This window comes from Megalobrama amblycephala, linkage group LG13, assembly GCF_018812025.1.
Source record: "Megalobrama amblycephala isolate DHTTF-2021 linkage group LG13, ASM1881202v1, whole genome shotgun sequence".
Lineage (NCBI taxonomy): Eukaryota > Metazoa > Chordata > Actinopteri > Cypriniformes > Xenocyprididae > Megalobrama > Megalobrama amblycephala.
Window position 1 is genome coordinate 39,828,325 of NC_063056.1, and position 20,061 is coordinate 39,848,385.

At 45.4% G+C, this 20,061-nt stretch overlaps 1 protein-coding gene across 3 annotated transcripts; it reads left to right on the plus strand.

The window, feature by feature from the left end:
• Window positions 1-10,334: 10,334 nt before the first annotated feature.
• spag1b (sperm associated antigen 1b) lies at window positions 10,335-19,867 on the plus strand. 3 transcript variants are annotated; one of them, XM_048154183.1, is made up of 16 exons: window positions 10,335-10,374; window positions 10,980-11,097; window positions 12,439-12,598; window positions 13,113-13,220; window positions 13,304-13,374; window positions 14,376-14,476; window positions 14,879-14,984; window positions 15,056-15,186; window positions 16,069-16,175; window positions 16,469-16,550; window positions 16,643-16,867; window positions 18,165-18,288; window positions 18,382-18,508; window positions 18,945-19,091; window positions 19,193-19,510; window positions 19,645-19,867. In XM_048154183.1, exons 1-16 carry the CDS (start codon window positions 10,350-10,352, stop codon window positions 19,771-19,773), a joined length of 2,079 nt encoding a protein of 692 aa, XP_048010140.1. In that variant the 5' UTR covers window positions 10,335-10,349; the 3' UTR covers window positions 19,774-19,867. The 3 variants fall into 3 exon arrangements, with proteins under 3 accessions (XP_048010140.1, XP_048010141.1, XP_048010142.1); XM_048154184.1 differs by having other exon boundaries at window positions 16,472-16,550; XM_048154185.1 differs by lacking the exons at window positions 10,335-10,374; window positions 10,980-11,097; window positions 12,439-12,598 and adding an exon at window positions 12,783-12,891.
• Window positions 19,868-20,061: the final 194 nt, after the last annotated feature.

Here is a 20,061-nt window from a genome sequence, read left to right on the forward strand (position 1 = left end):
GCTCATGGTATAAAGCTCACGGCGCAAGTGCACTTAGGGCAAGTGCACAAATCTACTTTTGCTAGTTTAACGACAGGAAAAATGGTCGGCGTACCCGCCGCATGGTCTGACAGAGCGAGGAAACAGATCTGCTTGTTGCATGAGGTTAAAACGCGAGCAGACCATCTACAGCAGGGGTTCCCAAACTTTTCAGCCCACGACCCCAAAAATAACGATGCCAGTGACTCGCGACCCCCACTATCCTCGGAGGTGGTTTAAGTATACAAACGTTGTGCGCAATGGCGCACACGCACTAACGCCTGTTTCACACATACTCTGTTTGCAGTGCGCATTTTTGTTCTGCCATATTAACGGATTTTTACACTGCACGCGGATGACAGTGCGTTCCAGGAGCGGTGCGTCTGTAGCAGTGCAGCGATCATTTACGCGCCGAGTCTACTTTTGCTGTGCTGCACAGCGCTGAATTAAAACGACAGCGCACTGTTCGCATTAAAATAAACATGTATTGACGCGAAAAACTAGTAATTTCACCATAGATGCATATAATTTAAAGTCTCTGTTACACAGTCAACATATGGCTTTTTTTTTTGCCTCGGATAAAGCAAGAAAATGGCACCTTACCAGGCATTTAGGTGAACAAGGAGACATAAACGATAGCACTCGTCTCTTCGTAAAGGTGAAAAAAGTTCTTTATGACTTGAGGGATTTCTTGTAAAAAGATGAGTCGCCTGTTTTTGTCTATTTTAAATTTTAATTTAAAATATTTTTGATTTTAACATAAAGCTTACGTTTAAATGTTTTGCCACTTCCGTGAGGAACATAATATATCAATCTAAAGTATTACTTCATATTAAATGTAGTGCGTTTAAACGTGACATCTATGAAATATAGTGTAGGCTATAGCCTATACAAAGAGAATCGCAATGCTGACAAGCCATATTCAGTAACAACTTTTGGATTTGAAATAAAAATAAGTAAATGTTGTGTTTGTGATATACAGCCATGGATCATTGGCGCACTGCAAACGCATCATATGTGAAAACACAATAGCGTGTGCTGCATATGAACTGCCAAGGCATGACGGTGGTGCTTCTCCGCTCTCCTCCGCTGGTCTCCCGTTGTCTTTGGTCAATATTAACCAACATTTAATTTCGACAAAAATAATATCCAAAGCTTAAAGCCTAAAGAATTACCTACGTGCACATGTCTGAATGTTTAACATGGTGCTGTAAAATGACCTGCTGCAACTGATGCTGTTGTTAATATGTCGTTAATCTGTCGTAATCAAACAAAAGAGATAACAGCGCGCACTCCGATGTCACTGGCCAAAATCTGGTTTCACCGTTTACACGACAACGCTGTGACCTAAGTTTCTAAAGATCTTCACCCTGGCCGGAGTTTTCAAAAAAGTTCGGTTTCAGTTCCCGGATACTGTGTTTGTGTGTAGATGAACCGTCAAACAGCATAGAAAAATTTGCGGTTTTGAAAATACCCGTGTTCTTGTGGACCGGGACAACGTGGCGCAGGACGTGAAAAGGATAACTGCGTCGGGCTGAAACTAGGAAAAAAAAAACACTTGGCATTACGCCAGGTATAAGGCCCAGTGTTCCCATTCGATACTTCACTCGTACTGCGTATGGGGAAAGGTCTCCCTTTTTCCCCGCTGCTGAAGCCTTTTTCAATAACGCAGTGTAACTGCATCGTCATTGGTTCACTCATAGACAAGTTGTTGAACCAATGACGACAAAGCGCGCGAATATTCCCGCCGAAATGGGCGGGGTTAGGGGCTATATAAGCAGGCGTTTCGCCATAGGATTTCAGTGTTTTCTCCTTCAGCGACGACCTCTACTTCTCTTCGCTGATCTCCGCCTGAAGCCGAAGAAGCTCGCCGCCTTCCTGACAGCTCTCGCCGCCGTCTGAAGAGGCTCCCGCAGCGGACTCGCCAGGACTCGCCGGTTGAGGACAGCGCCGGCGCCCTCACTGACTGCAGCTACAGCGCCGTCGTCGAGTCGCCGCCTCCCGCTTCCCGCTCCCGGCCGCTTCCTGTGCGTCCCCTGCCGCCATCCGGCGCGCCGCCTGAGAGCTTCACCCGCGGCTCAACGCCGCTCTAAAAGAGCAATTTTCAGCGGTTTTCACCGCTTCTAAAAGAGCTTCCGCGGCCCTCGCCGCTCTACAAAGAGCCACCCAACTGCCGTTTTCACGGCACCGGTGTCTCACGATGCCCCGTCACACATGTGCTACGTGCAGGGCCCCCCTGCACGATAGCGACGGTCACTCCGAGTGCGTCGCCTGCCTGGGCAAGCCCCATGCGGACGGCGCGCTTGCTGGAGACTCATGCCCGCACTGCGAGTGCATGAGTCTCAGTTCCCTGCGCTCGCGGGTCGCCTTCTTCACGGAGGGCGATCTCGCCGCTCGCGCCCTCCCGTCTCCTTCCTCCCACGAACCGGCCAGGAAGAGACAGCGGGGTAGAGCGACTCAGCGCCCGGAGTTAGGCGAGCTCACGCCGGCCCAGCCCCCGCGTGCCTCGCCTTCTCCTCCGAGGGAACCCTCTCCTGTCCTGTTCTCTCACCCCGAGCAGCGTCCCTCTGCCAAAGCAAGTGACCTCGTCTCATTCGGAGGAACAGACGACGAGCAGGATGACTCCATGTCACTTGCGGCTTCCGAAGCGGAAGGATGGGCTGGCGAGCCGGAAGACCCCGCTCCCCTGCCTCCCTTGGAGCCCGTTGAGCACGGCCAGGGCGTGGATGCCGAGCTTTTCCGCATCCTGTCCAGAGCCGTGGAAGAGCTGGACCTCGAGTGGGCCCCTCCAGAGGAGCCGTCTCGCAGCCGCCTGGACGAGTGGTTCCTGCCAGGCCGCCACCAAGCACCTCGCCAGCGCTCAGCGCCCTTTTTTCCCGAGGTCCACGAGGAGCTCACGAAGTCGTGGCGCGCTCCGTATTCCGCCCGCCTTCACACGACGCACCGCTCCGCCCTCACCGCCGTCGACGGCGCCGAAGAGAAGGGATACGAGCACCTGCCACCCCTAGACGAAGCGGTGGCTGCTCACCTCTGCCCTCCCGTGGCTGTGGGATGGAAGGCTAAGAGGGCCCTTCCTTCCAAGCCCTGTCGGACCACCTCTACCCTGGCTGGACGGGCTTACACCTCGGCGGGCCAGGCTGCCTCCGCGCTCCATACAATGGCCATATTTCAGGTCTTCCAGGCCAAACTCCTCCGCTCGCTGGACGAGTCTGGAATTGACGCGCTGGCTTTCAAGGACCTTCGCAGCGCCACCGACCTTGCCCTGCGAGCCACGAAGGCCACGGCCCAGGCCATCGGGTGTTCCATGGCCAGCCTGGTAGTGTTGGAGTGCCACCTGTGGCTCAACTTAACGGAGATCAAGGACCTGGACAAGACGGCCTTCTTAGACGCCTCGGTCTCTCCCTCTGGTCTCTTCGGGCCTGCAGTGGACGGCTTCACCGAGCGCTTTACTGCTGCGCAGAAATCGTCTCAGGCTATGAAGCATTTCTTGCCGAAGCACTCCAGCTCTGCTTCTGCGTCCAGCAGCCCCAGGACTGCGCCGGCTCAGCAGAACAAGCCAGCCCCACCCGCAACACAGGCGGCGCCACCCCAGGAGCATCGCCAGCGCTCACGCCCTGCGAAGCGCCCTCCCTTCCCGAGACGCCAGGGACCCCGGCCCAAGATTGCGCTGGACCCGGTGCCTCCGAAGTTGTCCTGATTCGTCAGGAAGGAAGAGGATGGGGGATCGTCCCGTTGCGACCGGACAGCCCCCAAAGCTCCCACGAGTAATTTCCCCTCCGCCTCGTTTAATTCCGGGCATGGGAAACATGCTCCAAGTGATAGCTGGGCCCACACCTGTTGCGCCCACTCCAAAACAATATTTTACCTCATCTCAAAAAAGAGCAAATTTCCTCTTCCACCCCTCTCGGTGTACGACCCCCTCAACGGCGGTCTGTCACCCGATATCATTCAACCCCTTGCCACTCGGGCCGAGGCCTGGCAGGCCATCCCCGATGTGTCAGAATGGGTTATGGGGATCGTAACCCAGGGCTACTCGCTCCAGTTTGCACGACGGCCCCCTCGCTTCAGCGGGGTGCTTCAAACCTCGGTCAATCCGGACGACGCGCATGTCCTCCGGGCCGAAGTTATGACGTTGCTAAAGAAGGGAGCTGTGGAAATAGTTCCCCCGACAGAGAGCGAGTCAGGCTTTTACAGCCGCTACTTTCTGGTCCCCAAGAAGGATGGTGGTCTCAGACCCATTCTAGACCTCAGACTTTTGAATCACTCCCTCATGAGACGGAAGTTCAAAATGCTGACGCTGAAACAGATCCTCGCGCACATTTGCCCTGAGGACTGGTTCTGCTCGCTGGACCTGAAGGATGCGTACTTTCACATCCAGATAGCCCCCCGTCACAGACGATTCTTGAGATTCGCATACGAGGGAGTGTCGTACCAATATACGGTCCTGCCCTTCGGGCTGTCTCTGGCTCCTCGCACTTTCACCAAGTGCATGGACGCGGCGCTTTCCCCTCTGAGGCAGATGGGAATCCGGGTCCTAAATTATCTCAACGACTGGCTCATTCTAGCCCGTTCGCGAGCCGAGCTGGAACACCACAGATCCGTGCTCCTCAGCCATTTACAATGCCTGGGTCTCAGGGTCAACTTAGCCAAGAGCTTGCTGTGCCCCACCCAGCGAATCTCGTTTCTGGGGGCAGTTTTCGACTCAGTCCGTATGACAGCAGTAGTCTCGCCGGAGCATGCTCTAGCGATTCAGCAGCTCGCGGCCTCTATCAAGAACAAAGCCTGTCTCCCTCTGAAGTTTTTCCAGAGGCTACTAGGGCTGATGGCTTCCGCCTCCCTGGTGCTGCAGCTCGGCCTTCTTCGGATGCGGCCTCTTCAGTACTGGTTGAAGTTCCGGGTTCCTCCCAGCGCCTGGCGGCACGGCCGCTTATGCCTCAAAGTCAATCAGGCCTGTCTTCTAGCCCTGAAACCTTGGATGGACCCTACGTGGTTCAAGCGCGGAGTACCCTTACAGGCGGTCTCAACGGACGCTTCCAACTTGGGTTGGGGCACTGTGTGCGAGGGCAGACCGGCCTTCGGCTCGTGGAGCCACGAGGAAAGCCGTCTACACATCAACTGCCTAGAGATGCTAGCAGTGATGAAGGCCCTTCAGTCTTTTCAGACTCACTTGACAGGACGTCATGTTCTAGTCCGATCGGACAGTATGACAGTGGTGTCATATTTAAACCACCAGGGCAGTCTCTCGTCCAGCCGCTTATGCGCTCTGGCGAAACGTCTTCTGGAATGGGCTCTTCCGAGGCTTCAGTCGCTCAGAGCGACTCATGTTCCTGGCAGGAACAATCTGGGCGCAGACATGTTGTCACGGAGCAACATCCCCTCCGATGAGTGGATGCTCCACCCCCAGGTAGTCCTCGAGATTTGGGAGTTCTTTGTGATTGGTGTTCCTCACACAACATAGACCCTGTGGAGAGTGACGTATCCTTCATACTGTCTTTCCTCCAAGAACGCTTGGAAATGGGGCGCACCCCTTCTACTCTTAAGGTTTACGTAGCAGCCATTGCGGCGTTCCATATCTCCCATTGCTGGCCTATCAGTGGGACGTAACGGCCTTGTAATCCGTTTCCTAGGCGATTGAATCCTCCTCGCCCCCTCACCGTTCCCACTTGGGACCTCTCACTGGTCCTCAGGGCCTTAAAGGGAGCCCCCTTTGAGCCAATGGGTTCAGCCGACCTCAGGCCCTTAACGCTAAAGACCGCTCTGCTGTTAGCACTGGCATCGGTTAAGCGCGTTGGTGATTTGCAGGCCCTCTCTGTGAGCCCTGCATGCCTTGAATTTGGGCCTGGAGACTCTAAGGTCGTTCTCAAACCTAGGCATGGCTACGTTCCTAAGGTGCTCTCAACCCCGTTTAGAGCTCAGGTCATCTCGCTTTCTGCTCTTCCTCCCTCGGCGGATGAATGAGAGCTGGAGCTACTCTGCCCAGTCAGGGCATTGAGGACCTACGTGGAGCGATCGCAGCCTTTCAGGCAGTCGGATCAGCTCTTTGTTTGTTTTGGTGGCCGCACCAAGGGGTCTCCGGTCTCAAAACAGCGCCTTTCCCGTTGGATAGTGGACGCTATTAACCTGTGCTACTCCTCACTGGGTGCAGACTGCCCCATAGGAGTCAGGGCCCACTCCACTAGAGGAATGGCTTCCTCGTGGGCTTGGTCCAACGGAGTTTCCATTCAGGACATCTGTGAGGCGGCCGGCTGGTCTGCGCCGTCCACTTTTGTCAGATTCTATCATCTCGATGTCCCGACCTTACAAGCTCGGGTTCTTTCAGTGTGATTTAGCGGCCTCTGGTGAGGAATTATTTCCTTAAGTGTAACTAGGGTTCGATTAAGGCTTTGCCTTCTCACTTGTCTTTTGGACCCCCTCCCATGTGTCCAAATTCAGGCTATATCGTTCCCAGCCGTGGCACGGCGTGGTTGAATTCGTTCCCCATACGCAGTACGAGTGAAGTATCGAAAGGGAACGTACTCGGTTACTGACGTAACCTCGGTTCCCTGAGATACGGAACGAGTACTGCGTCACTTGCCGTGCCACGAGGCTGCGGCTTCAGGGTCGTCGCTTCAGTCGATTACACTGAAATCCTATGGCGAAGCGCCTGCTTATATAGCCCCTAACCCCACCCATTTCGGCGGGAATATTTGCGCGCTTTGTCGCCATAGGCCGCGCAGCTATGCTGCGTCGTCATTGGTTCAACAACTTGTCTATGAGTGAACCAATGACGATGCAGTTACACTGCGTTATTGAAAAAGGCTTCAGCAGCGGGGAAAAAGGGAGACCTTTCCCCATACGCAGTACGAGTGAAGTATCGAATGGGAACCGAGGTTACGTTAGTAACCGAGTACGTTTTTAATGTTCACAAAATATTATGACAAATATTTCCTCAGTCTTGTAGGAACATTTTACCGTAGCAAGAGTGCATCGATTCAGCAGAGAATGTGGAGTGATAGTTAACATTGAAATAACTGCATCAAGGACTGGAACTGTGCATGAATTATATGATATAACAATAAAACACTTTTGTCTTTCATAGGCTCAGGCAACTGGAATGACTACATCTGTGACCGGAACATGGCTTTTGTGTGTGTCAAGAAATAAACACCAGCATTTATGTCTGAGTTTAAATTTTCAATCTGTTATTCTCTAATTACTTATTCTTCACTCTGTCTTTCTTTACATTGGGCTACTTACTTACATTTCTTTACATGTAATGTGCAAGTAAAACTCAATAAATGTGAAGAAAACTGCATTCAGTTGTTGTTTCTCTGCCACAAAATCAGATTTAATTCCTGACAGAAACACCTGAAGGACAGACATTTTAAGGGACAGAAAAAAATGGGGCACTAAAGGGACGGGAGGATATTGAGGGGTGGGGTGCTTGTTAATACAAATTATTAATTTGTTACAAATATCCAATTAAAAGAGAAGACAGCACCTTCACTTTGACTCTTTTTAGTTGACTCTTGGCAATATCATCTTAATATATAGAATGAATAACAAAACGTTTACAATCAATCATATTAAGATTAGTGCTAATTCAATTAATTGATTTTAAGTTATTCTTCCACTCACATAATTTATTGTCTGTCTTTAGCATATTTCTAGCAGATCCCTTTACTCTCAGCCACATGTGACTGTCTGATTTGCCTGCCTAGCTTCATCTTGAATGGAAGTATAATACATTTAATTTAATATTATAAAGCATAAATCTATACATTGTGTTCCAAATTATTATCCAAATGAGATATTTAAATAAACTTCTCATATATTTTTAGATAACTGTATCAGTCTCAATAGTTTGCCTGGTCTTAAAACCTAGCCTACTTAAATAAGTTGTTCCACATTATTAAGCATGTCAGAATTCTTGTGCAGTATGAAGAAGAAGAAAGATCTTTCTGAAGATGAAAGCATGAAACAATGCCTTGAAAAGTCATGAAAACAACTTCTACTCTGCAATAATTGAATAGAGATTATTGAACTGTTAAAGGATTTGTGAGTGATTCAGTGCACAGAAGAACTCAGTCAGATAAAGGCTTATTAAGGAAAGTTTCTGTCAAATTAATTGTATTAAGAGGGCAGCATAAAGCCAGTGTTGAGCAGCAAACACACATTTAAAGCTGCTGAGTCTCAAGAAACTCTCCATACAGGCTGGGTTGATTTCCATTTACCTAAGAAGAACTGGCAAACTATTCATCAAACCTGTCTGAGAAGAAAGATATGAATAATAAAACAAACAATTTCTTTGAAAAACTAAAACCTGAATTTGTATTTTGCTAAAATCCCACTGATATGACATTTGAATAATGATCTGGAATTCATTTAGAACATGTATATAATATTATAAATCTTTTGTTATAGATTGGTATAATAATGGGAAATATTCTTTACAGGAGTTAAAGTGTGACTGCCTGCTGAAAGTGATGATTTAGCCTCCCTCCCTCACGAAAATTAACCATGTTTCACTATAGTAAATCCATGGTTTCTGGCGTATTGATAACCATTCGTATTACCACACACAAATGCCATATTTGTAGCAGAATGAATTAATTTGTGGTTATAACTATACAATAACCATGTTTGTTTGTTTGTTTTATTCGTAGTAAAACCCTGGTTAATTGTTGTAAGGGTTTATGTTTGCAGGAATGATGAATGGCCTTTAGCCTCCCTTCGCTGTCTCAGTCTTCTTTTTGTGAAGGCATTGTTTTTTGTCTACCAAGTGTGACAACATTAAATTTGGTGTTATTTATGTTATATAAGATAGGGTAAAATAATTTGATTAGACACAAATTAAGAAGGTGGATGTTTTGTAAGTTTTTAGCACTATAGGACCAGGAGTAAAACATTACCGACAGAAATACAACAACAAACTACCAAATTACTAATTCTGCGGCCCAATAAAAAAAAAAAAAAAAAAAAATTTTTTTTTTTTTTTTTTTAAGAAAGATTTATTTCCGGCTGATGAACGATAAATCGACAGCCAATCAGAATCCTTCCTGCTTTAAAGAGCGCGGGCATTTACAGTTTTTTTTTTTTTTTAATTTAACAATCGCTAGCCAAAGACAAATTTCTCAATACTTGGGTAATTTTTTCCGAACGCTTCACAGCTGTTAATTTCACATTAAAAACGCACTAAAACTCCAAAACACTTAATATTTATGTCTCAAATCAACTCATTCTTGCAAAACACCACAAAGGTTTCCCAACAAACACACTTTATTACTCATAAACGTTTTATGAGTAAAAATATGTTTGCTTCTGTAAGTTCTACTGCTTATTATTCGCTTCAGTATTTGTATGTTTACAATAATCGCGGGTTTCTCAGAAGCTCGTGTGAATGAAAGAATATATTAAATATATTTTTTGTGTTCCCATTTTCTCAGATAACAAAAGAAAAACTCAACAACAGCGTTTTCACAACTTCAAAAAAGAGGGATAAATAGAGAGAGATTGATATGGCAGTCAGAAGAGAGAAAGATGAAACTAGTTTGTTTGTAATCTGAGGTATAAGGTATAACACAATACTAAGTATAGTATTATAAATGTGCATATATTTTTCAAAAAATGAAAATATAAAAAACTGCAAGATTTACGATGTTTTGACCGTTAAAACGCGTCATCACGGTCCATTCAGTTTTGTATTATGTTTGATTTTGAACTGAATTAAGTTGAACAGTTTTAAATGTGAACGTGTATATTGTTATTTAATGTTTACGGAGTTTCGCTGGTGTTTGTGTTTGTTTGAGAAATTAATTAATGTAAATTGAAAGATGTCGGCATTGAATGTATTTTGTGTCAAAGTTATGATTAATGAGTTTATCCCACAGAGACTGACCTGAGTATTGAGAAATGTGTCCTAGCGACTGTATAAAACACTTATAATAAAAAAAACGATATCGTCCGCTACCTAGTTATCGTTATTACAGTTATCTTTATTATTCGAACTAGCCTGTGGTGTTTTGGGGTTTGACGTCACGCCTCCTGCAGCAGTCTAAGCCACGCCCTCTCTGTGTTTGTGTTGCCATGGGAACCTGACGCGGCTCCTCGAGCTCGTCCTGTAATCTGAGAAACAGATTAAACAGAGAAACCTGTAAACCTGTAAACAGAGAAACAGCAGAACTCCAATCTGGTGAGTTTAAGAGTCTCAGATATTATCTGTGTGTGTGTGTGTGTGTGTGTGTGTAGTCTGGGGACAGAAATGTGACGTCTAAAGAGTCATAAAGTACATCATGTTTTATTGTTGGCGACGTTTAGCTTTGTGTTTGAATACAGTCATTATATTGGAAAATATGAGGTGTTCCCTCATTTCGACAGGTAAAATGTGTGTGAGTGTGTGTGTGTGTATTTAAAGATATTTTGGGGGTAAATTTGTACACAGAAGTGAGCTAAACCTGACAAAAACTCCTTTTTAGACGACCTCACTGTAAAAACGGTATAAAAATAAAGTAAATAAAGTTTTTTTTATTGTAAAACTGCAGAAAGTTTTCTTTTAGGCTCAGTGTGTGTGTATGTTAGGGTTACAGTTTTTATAACTATCTGTATATAAAAACAATAGAAGTCTATGCAGTGTCTCCATTTACAGTAGATAGCTGTGTGTGTGTGTGTGTGTGTGTGTGTGTGCTTTTGTTTATATTACATTGTGGGGACCCACAATGTCCCCACGATGCAATATAAACCTGAGTTCACCAGCCACTGGTCCCCACAATGTAAATTAATTAATAAAAATACTAATTGATGTTTTTGTGAGAAAATAAAGGTGTGCACAGTTTCCTGTGATGGTTAGGTTTAGGGTTAGGGGTAGGGTAGGGTAGGGGGATAGAAGGTTTGTACAGTATAAAATGCATTGCGGCCTATGGAAAGTCCCCACAATTTACAAAAACAAACATGTGTGCGTGTGTGTGTGTGTGTGTGTGTTGCAGGTGTCATGAGTGCTCCAGACTCCAGCTGCAGGTCAGTTCCTGTGGAGCATCTGGACTACAGCTTCATCCAGAGCTGCTCTGACCTCAAACATCTGGAGCAGATCCTGAGAGTTCTGCGGTGAGACCCGTCTGTCTGTCTGTCTGTGTCTGTCTGTCTGACCGTCTGTCTGTCTGTCTGTGTCTGTCTGTCTGTCTGACCGTCTGTCTGTGTTTGTCTGTCTGTCTGACCGTCTGTCTGTCTGTCTGTGTTTGTCTGTCTGACCGTTTGTCTGTCTGTCTGTGTCTGTCTGTCTGTCTGACCGTCTGTCTGTCTGTCTGTGTGTGTCTGTCTGTCCGTTTGTCTGTCTGTGTCTGTCTGTCTGACCGTCTGTCTGTCTGTCTGTGTTTGTCTGTCTGACCGTCTGCTGTCTGTCTGTGTCTGTCTGTCTGTGTCTGTCTGTCTGACGTCTGTCTGTCTGTGTCTGTCTGACCGTCTGTCTGTCTGTGTCTGTCTGTCTGACCATCTGTCTGTCTGTCTGTGTTTGTTTGTCTGACGTCTGTCTGTCTGTGTCTGTCTGTCTGACCGTCTGTCTGTCTGTCTGTGTCTGTCTGTCTGACGTCTGTCTGTCTGTGTCTGTCTGTCTGACCGTCTGTCTGTGTCTGTCTGTCTGTGTCTGTCTGTCTGACGTCTGTCTGTCTGTCTGTGTTTGTTTGTCTGTCTGACCGTCTGTCTGTCTGTGTCTGTCTGTCTGACCGTCTGTCTGTCTGTCTGTGTTTGTTTGTCTGTCTGACCGTCTGTCTGTCTGTGTCTGTCTGTCTGACCGTCTGTCTGTCTGTCTGTGTCTGTCTGTCTGACCGTCTGCTGACTGTCTGTGTTTGTCTGTCTGACCGTCTGTCTGTCTGTCTGTGTCTGTCTGTGTTTGTCTGTCTGACCGTCTGTCTGTCTGTCTGTGTCTGTCTGTGTTTGTCTGTCTGACCGTCTGTCTGTCTGTCTGTCTGTGTCTGTCTGTCTGACCGTCTGTCTGTCTGTCTGTGTCTGTCTGTGTTTGTCTGTCTGACCGTCTGTCTGTCTGTCTGTCTGTGTCTGTCTGTCTGACCGTCTGTCTGTCTGTCTGTGTCTGTCTGTGTTTGTCTGTCTGACCGTCTGTCTGTCTGTCTGTCTGTGTCTGTCTGTCTGACCATCTGTCTGTCTGTCTGTGTTTGTTTGTCTGTCTGACCGTCTGTCTGTCTGTGTCTGTCTGTCTGACCGTCTGTCTGTCTGTCTGTGTTTGTTTGTCTGTCTGACCGTCTGTCTGTCTGTGTCTGTCTGTCTGACCGTCTGTCTGTCTGTCTGTGTCTGTCTGTCTGACCGTCTGCTGACTGTCTGTGTTTGTCTGTCTGACCGTCTGTCTGTCTGTCTGTGTTTGTCTGTCTGACCGTCTGCTGACTGTCTGTGTCTGTCTGTCTGTCTCCACTCACATGTGCTGCTGGTGTTTCTCAGGTCCGGTCAGGAGGGTTTTTACCCTCATCTGATTGAGTTCTGTGAGAGACACATAGAGAAACTGGACCCAAAGTCTCGAGTCCTCAGGAAAGAGAATCGCGCTGCAACTGCTTCCTGTTTCTCCACGGAGGAATGGAGGAACATCTCTGAAGACCTGCAGGTGCTGGAGACAGAGATAAAAATCCTCAAACAGAACATCAACCCTCACAGATCAACTCTATATTCATTTAGTTCAAATATAACGTTACATTGGATAACTTTTCATTTTCTCAAAGCATGCTGGGAACTAGGAATCTGCTGTAACTTCAGGAGAGTTCTGATGTAATGTGAATCTGACTGTTTGATGCTGCAGAACATCCTCTAAATAAGAACATTTACCTGAAAAGGAAAATCTGATCAAATAATTAAGACTTGTTTTCAGAAAACGTGCTATCACAACATCCTTTAAACAAGGTGCATTTCATTTGTTTTTAACTAAACTTAATGAGGTTTATGTTTAAAACAATTGAAAATATACATTTGTATTTGAGATATATTCTCTGAAAACAAGTTATAATATTATGTAAAATTTTGCTTTCATTTTAAGAATGGCAAGATAATCTGCTAATATATAATCATGATTGTTAATGATCAGTGTGTTCTCACTCTGATCAGAGTTTTGTGGTGTTTCTCAGATGTGGGAGAGAAACATCAGAACAGATGAAGCGGAGCTGAAGCGAAGCGCCATATTCAGTGATGCTGAAAACGTGCCGCCTGTTCGTTCCTCAAACGGCCTCGTTCAGGTACAGGTTTTTACGCTGGAGCAGATCTGATGCTCTCAGACTCCATCATGAAACGCTTCTTATCTGCTCAAACATTCCTGTAGAGAAGCAGCAGCGCTACAGTGAAGACTGTGAGAGAGTCCTGCGGCCCGCGCTCCTACAGAGACTGGGACAGGTGAGAGTGTGTGTGTGTGTAACGGTGTGTGTGACACTGTGTGTGTGTGTGTAACTGTCTGTGTGTTGTGTGTGTGTGTGTGTGTGTGTGTGTGTGTGTGTGTGTAACGGTGTGTGTGACACTGTGTGTGTGTGTGTGTGTGTGTGACTGTCTGTGTGTGTGTGTGTGTGTGTGTGTGTGTGTGTGTGTGTGTATGTGTGTGTGTCTGTGTAACTATGTGACTGTGTAATTGTCTGTAACAGTTTGTAACCGTGTGTGTGTGTAATTGTATATAACAGTGTGTAATTGCGTGTAACTGTGTGTGTGTGTGTGTGTGTGTAATTGCGTGTGTATCTGTGTAACAATATGTAACTGTGTGTGTGTGTGTGTGCGTAACTGTGTATAACAGTGTGTAATTGCGTGTAACTGTGTGTGTGTGTGTGTGTGTGTGTGTAATTGCGTGTGTATCTGTGTAACAATATGTAATGGTGTGTGTGTGTGTGTGTGTGTGTGTGTAACTGTGTGTAACAATATGTAACTGTATAACTGTGTAACTATGTGTAAATGTGTGTAACAATTGGCGTAACTAACAATATGTAACTGTGTGTGTGTGTGTGTGTAACAATGTGTAACTGTGTATGTGTGTGTGTAACAATGTGTAACTGTGTATGTGTGTGTGTAACAATGTGTAACTGTCTGTGTAACTGTAAAAATATTTTACTATGTGTGTAACTCTGTAACTGTGTGTAACAATGTGTGTGTGTGTGTGTGTGTGTAACAATGTAGCAATATGTAACTGTGTGTGTAACAATGTGTAACTGTCTGTGTGTGTGTGTGTGTGTGTGTGTGTGTGTGTGTGTGTAACGGTGTGTGTGTGTGTGTGTGTGTAACAATATGTTACTGTGCGTGTAACTCTGTAACTGTGTGTGTGTGATTGTGTCTAACTGTGTGTAACAATGTGTGTGTGTGTGTGTGTGTAATAAATGTAACAATGTGTAACGGTGTGTGTGCTCTGGCTGCAGGTTTGATGTGGAGGCAGAGGTCAGTAAGATCGACGAGAGCCACACAAACACTCTCCGTCCAGATCCTCCTTCAGTCCAGCAGACGGTCAGCAGCAGCTCAGGTCAATCCTCATCAGCAAACACTGCAGCTGCTGCGTCACTTCAGACACTCGCTCTGCAACAACACAAAACTTTTGTTTTATTCGTAAAATTATTCATTTTAATATGACATTTTAATTATTCAGTTAAGTGTAAGAAAGTGTTTTGATTGTTTTTATATTAAAATGATTTATTATTCATAAACTTTCAGTTTATCTCAATATCAGTAACGTTCACTGAGAGCAGAAACTAATAAAGCATAAATCTGAGCTGAACACACGAGATAAACAGCAGCAGTAACAGCGCACACACACACACACACACACACACACACACACACACACTCACAGATGTATGGTTGAAAGCAGACAGACGCCACAGTAAGTGTGTTTCACTGATGGAGGTGTGTGTCCTGCTCTCTTCAGCTCTGACAGCGCAGGAGAAAGACGTTCTCGCCCGCCGGGAGAAAGACAAAGGCAACGAAGCTTTCAGAAGTGGAGATTACGAGGAGGCCGTGGCGTATTACAGCAGGTGAGCAGAGGAGCCGTGAGAGCCTGAGCGCCGCTGCCGAGCTGCTGTGACGTGTGTGTGTGTTTCTGCAGGAGTCTGTCTCTCGCGTCTTCAGCCGCTGCATTCAATAACCGCGCGCAGGCTCACATCAGACTACAGCGCTGGAGCGCGGCCCTGAGCGACTGTGAGGCGGTGTTACAGCTGGAGCCAGAAAACATCAAGGGTGAGGAAAACACCACCTGTGTGTGAGTGTGAGTGTGTGTGTGTGTGAGTGTGAGTGTGTGTGTGAGTGTGTGTGTGAGTGTGAGTGTGTGTGTGTGTGAGTGATTAAGCCCTGTCACATTCACTGCAAAAAATGCTGTTCTTACTTAGAGTTTTTGTCTTGTTTCCAGTCCAAATATCTAACAATTCTTAAATCAAGAAGCATTTTCTAGATAAGTAAAAATGATTTTCTTGTTTTCAGGAAATATAAATCAAAATTAAGTGAGTTTTTCCTTAGAACAAGCAAAATAATCTTAATCCAAACTGAAAACAAGATTATATATCTTATTTTTGGTTTGAAATAAGATTATTTTGCTTGTTTTTAGGAAAAACTTAATTTTGATTTATTTTTCCTGAAAACAAGAAAATCATTTTTACTTGTCTAGAAAATGCTTCTTGATTTAAGAACTTTAAGATATTTTGACTAGAAACAAGAATTTTGAACAAGAACAAGTTTTTTGCAGTTTTGACACCGACTGTAAATCATAATTATGACATAAAAAGTCAAAATTACAAAGAAAGACACAATTTTGACATTTTATATACATTTTTTTAATCTTTTATGTCATAAAATATGTCATAATAAGCATGATCTTTTTTCTTATGTGGCTGAAATGGGCTTCCATATACATCCCAGTGAAACACACATTCTGATTAAACATTATGAGGTCCATTTTTTTTAGAATTAACATTAATTTTAAAAATATGCACCAATGAATTGTTCACAATAACATGCATTTAGAAAATAAACAGGCTGACTTTACATTTCATACCGACTGTAACTATTGTATGCTGTAATAACGTGTGTGTGTGTGTGTGTGTGTGTGTGTGTGTGTGTGTGTAGCTCTCCTGCGTCGCGCCACTGTGCACAAACATCTGGGTCACCAGCAGGAATCACATGATGACCTGAGAGCCGTTCTTCTGATGGAGCCGCACAACACCACAGCACTGGTACAGATGCACGCCTCACACTGACCACATGATGGCGCTCTTACACAAGACACATACTGTACATGAAAGAGACGTTCAACCAAAAATCATCATTTACTTGCCCTCATGTGGTTCAGATCTGAAGAACATTAGACCCCATCGACTTTCTTCATATGGACAAAAAACACTCAAAACATCTTCTTTTGTGAATTACAGAAGGATGTCTTACAGGTTTGAGTGACATGACAGAGAGTAAATGATGACAGAGTGATTATTTTTATCCCTATAAACATAACGTGACCTCTGACCTTCAGAAGCTCCTGACGGAAGAGACGGCGCAGCATCAGGAGAGACGCAGCACAGGCAGGAAGATCCTCATTCAGGAAGTGGATGAAGGTGAGGATGAGTGTCTGTGGAAAGAGAGAAACTGAGAGTGTGTAAATGATCATGAATTGTGGGAAATCAGAGAGCTGCTGTGTTTCGTTCAGACGCTCAGGACGAAGACAGACAGAAGCGGGACGTTAGTGAGGGGGAGAGTGGAATCATGGGAAATACACACAAGACGCCCAGCTGCTCCAACCTGCAGACAGACGGGCCAAACGGACTGACAGACATCAGCAGCGATGACACCCCAGCTGGAGCTCCGCCCCCTGGACACGCCCAGCTGACGAATGAGGAAAACACTCTCCTTGAGAACAGAGAGGCTGCAGCAGGTACACACACACACACACACACACACACACAGTTGATTGGATGTTGAGATGTGGGCGTGGCTCTTAGGGCTGGGTAAAAAAAATATTGATTTCTTGATTTTAATCGATTCTCATTTTTATGAACCGATATCAATTCTTAAATCCCAAGAATGGATTAGTCTAGTCTGTTTTCAGTTGATGAATGAGCAGAATATGTAGCTCCTCCCATCCAATAAATCACAATAATCTTTGTTACTTTTGATATGAAGCAAAGTCTCGGATTTCAAATGACGTCCATCTTATTATGAGATTCAGAAAATAAATACCGTTTTGGCGCTGTTTAATGTGGCGTGACGGATCGCTTTAGCGCCTCAGTTAAAGAGAAGCATGTGATCATCCTCTCCTCCGCTTTAATACCAGTTACAGCGAAATAAACATGAACATCTGAAGGTATGTTAAAATATACAGTACAACTTACTGAAATCCGTATCATGTCTCGTGTAATCGCTCAATCACTGCTTCAACCTCGGAAAGACTCAATAAAACAGCTTCAATGTCACGTGACGTCACATTTACCTCAGAAAAACATATTCAGTGACCATAAACTCATTAGTCAGCTAGAAAAGTGCTCTAGAAAGATAAATATAGCTGTGCACCGTTACATATTCAATAATATTCTTCAATATTTAATGCATGTTTGAATAAATCAGTTATGACAGCTGCGATTTAAATGTTTATATTTCAAAAAACGAATTGGAGTAGAAATATGATTATGTAATTCTAAACTTTATTTATAATAAAAACATCAGTGAGTGTAATTTAAGTGTTTGTATATAAATAAGTTAATTTAACCTTCAGTATTATTATAGTAGCACCAGCTGACTCTCATGTGAGATTTTTTTCCTCTAGAAAATTTGCAATCTGCAATCGAAAGCATGTGAATAGTAATCGAATCGTGAAAATTGTGTCAATATCCAGCCCTAGTGGCTCTCAAAAGTGGAGGCGGGTCTGAATATGAATTTGCAGTGGATTGTAAGAAAGGGGCGGAGCTTAAGCTAACTAAATGATTGGAGGAGACCAGCATACATCATCAGAGAGAAGTCTGATGTTTTCTCTTCAGTGATGATATTCTGATTAAACATTACGAGGTCAAAAAACTGAAAAATGAAACATGTACAATAAGATCAATGCGTTTTCATCTAGTGGCGTCTGTAATAAATAGAGTTGTTCATTTTTGTTGGTCAGATCACACTGATTGATATGAACAGATATTTGATCTGAACATGCGTTAGTAAATGCTGAACTGGTTGTTGTTCAGAGTTTGAGCGGCTGAAGGACGAGGGCAGCGGGTCGTTCCGGAGCGGCTGCTATCAGGACGCAGCGGAGAGATACACGGAATGTCTTCAGCTGAAACCACACGAATGTGCCGTTTACACCAACAGGTGTGTGTGTGTGTGTGTGTGTGTGTGTGTGTGTGTGTGGCTGAGCGACAGGCAGACAGGTGACACGTGTGTGTGTGTGTGTGTGTGTTTCAGAGCGCTCTGCTACATCAAACTCCAGCGCTTCACTGAAGCCCGGCAGGACTGTGACTCCGCCCTTCAGCTCCAACCCACCAATAAGAAAGCTTTCTACAGACGTGCACTGGCCAATAAGGGCCTGAAGGTCAGTGTGTCACTGTGATCACCCAATCATTTTAATTCAAGCAGCAACGTGAATATTGAGATTGTTTTAAAGTCGGCATTTCTTCCCTATCGTGACGGATATCAGAGAGAAACGACTTCTGGAACAAGAACAAATGTGTTTATTATAAATGATTTATAGGTGCACATCATTACTGTTTTACATTCATGTTCCTCGTAATTTTGAATCAGAATCTCTTCTCTGATGATGAGGGCGGGGCAACCTGTCACTCACATGAGATCCACCAATAGCAAACCACAACCATCCAATCAATTCCCCACAGACAGAATCAAGCCCCGCCCTACATTTGTTCTTGTTTGCGAAGCGTTTCACTCGAAATACGTCACAATAGAGAAGAAAAGATGAGCGCAAGTTAATTTTTCTGCAGATTTTGAATACGATCCTCTCGTGTGTGTAGGATTACCTGGCGTGTCGTTCAGACCTGCAGCAGGTGTTGCGATTGGACGCGAGTGTGACGGAGGCAGAGCAGCTACTGATGGAGGTCACACACCTGATGAAGGACAGACATCCGTCAGGAGCGCGCAGGAGCGTCCACATCACTGAGGTCAGCACACACACACACACACACACACACACACACACACACACGCTCACACACACACACACACACTCACAGTACAGGTCTGAGATCAGCTCTCTGTGCAGGTGGATGATGATGAAGATGAAGATGAAGATGAAGATCAGGTCAGCAGTGCAGACGGCCGGTCCATCATCCCTCAGCCCTGTAACGCGTATGAGTTTGGTCAGGCTCTGAACGTGGCTCGCTCTCAGGATGACCTGCTGACCTGCGCTGAGCTCCTGCGCTCCGTCGCATCAGACCGTCTGCCGCGGTTCATGGGCTCGCAGCTGGACGCACACACCCTGAGCTTCATCACTCGAGCGCTGAACACACACCTGCTGCACACACACCCTGAGCTGGTGTACACACACCTGCAGCAGCTGCACAACACACACAGACTCACGGTGAGACCCGCATCAGCACCGCAAGCTCCTTTCTGCCACAGAAGAGCAAAATCATGCTTTTGTAAATCATAATTATGATATACCAAGTCATTTATGAGATAAACAGTCATGTGTGTGTGTGTGTGTGTGTGTAGATGGTGTTGATGATGCTGGGCCGGGACGAGCGCTCACAGCTCTCTCAGCTCTTCCAGAACCTGCGCTCAGTGCAGACTGAAGCCTTCTCCCAGAATGACATCACTAACCTGGCCAACAAATACTTGTGATGCTCCTCCCACCGCACGTCCTTCCCATGATTCCACACTCCAGCTGATCTCAATAAAATAGGCATGATTTATGCTGTCAGTGTTTCAGAGAGAATGTATGATTCACTTTGTTCAGTGTGAGATGATTTTATTTCTGTGTTTATAAATTAATGTTTTCTGCTGGAGTGTAAACTGCTTTCTCAGAGGTCCTGTGGGTTACAGCAGCACTTCTCAACCATCTGCAGAATGAATAAAAGTGCTAAAATAACACATTATTATTATTAATATTATATTAAAATAATCTGACTC

What these genes read in the sequence shown, in the direction of transcription:
- spag1b (XM_048154183.1), top strand. Translation starts at nt 10,350, where the DNA reads ATGAGGTGTTCCCTCATTTCGACAG. An exon ending in CATTCAGGAAGTGGATGAAG is followed by an intron (nt 16,551 to 16,642) that starts GTGAGGATGAGT and finishes TGTTTCGTTCAG; the next exon opens with ACGCTCAGGACGAAGACAGA. An exon ending in GAACAGAGAGGCTGCAGCAG is followed by an intron (nt 16,868 to 18,164) that starts GTACACACACAC and finishes GTTGTTGTTCAG; the next exon opens with AGTTTGAGCGGCTGAAGGAC.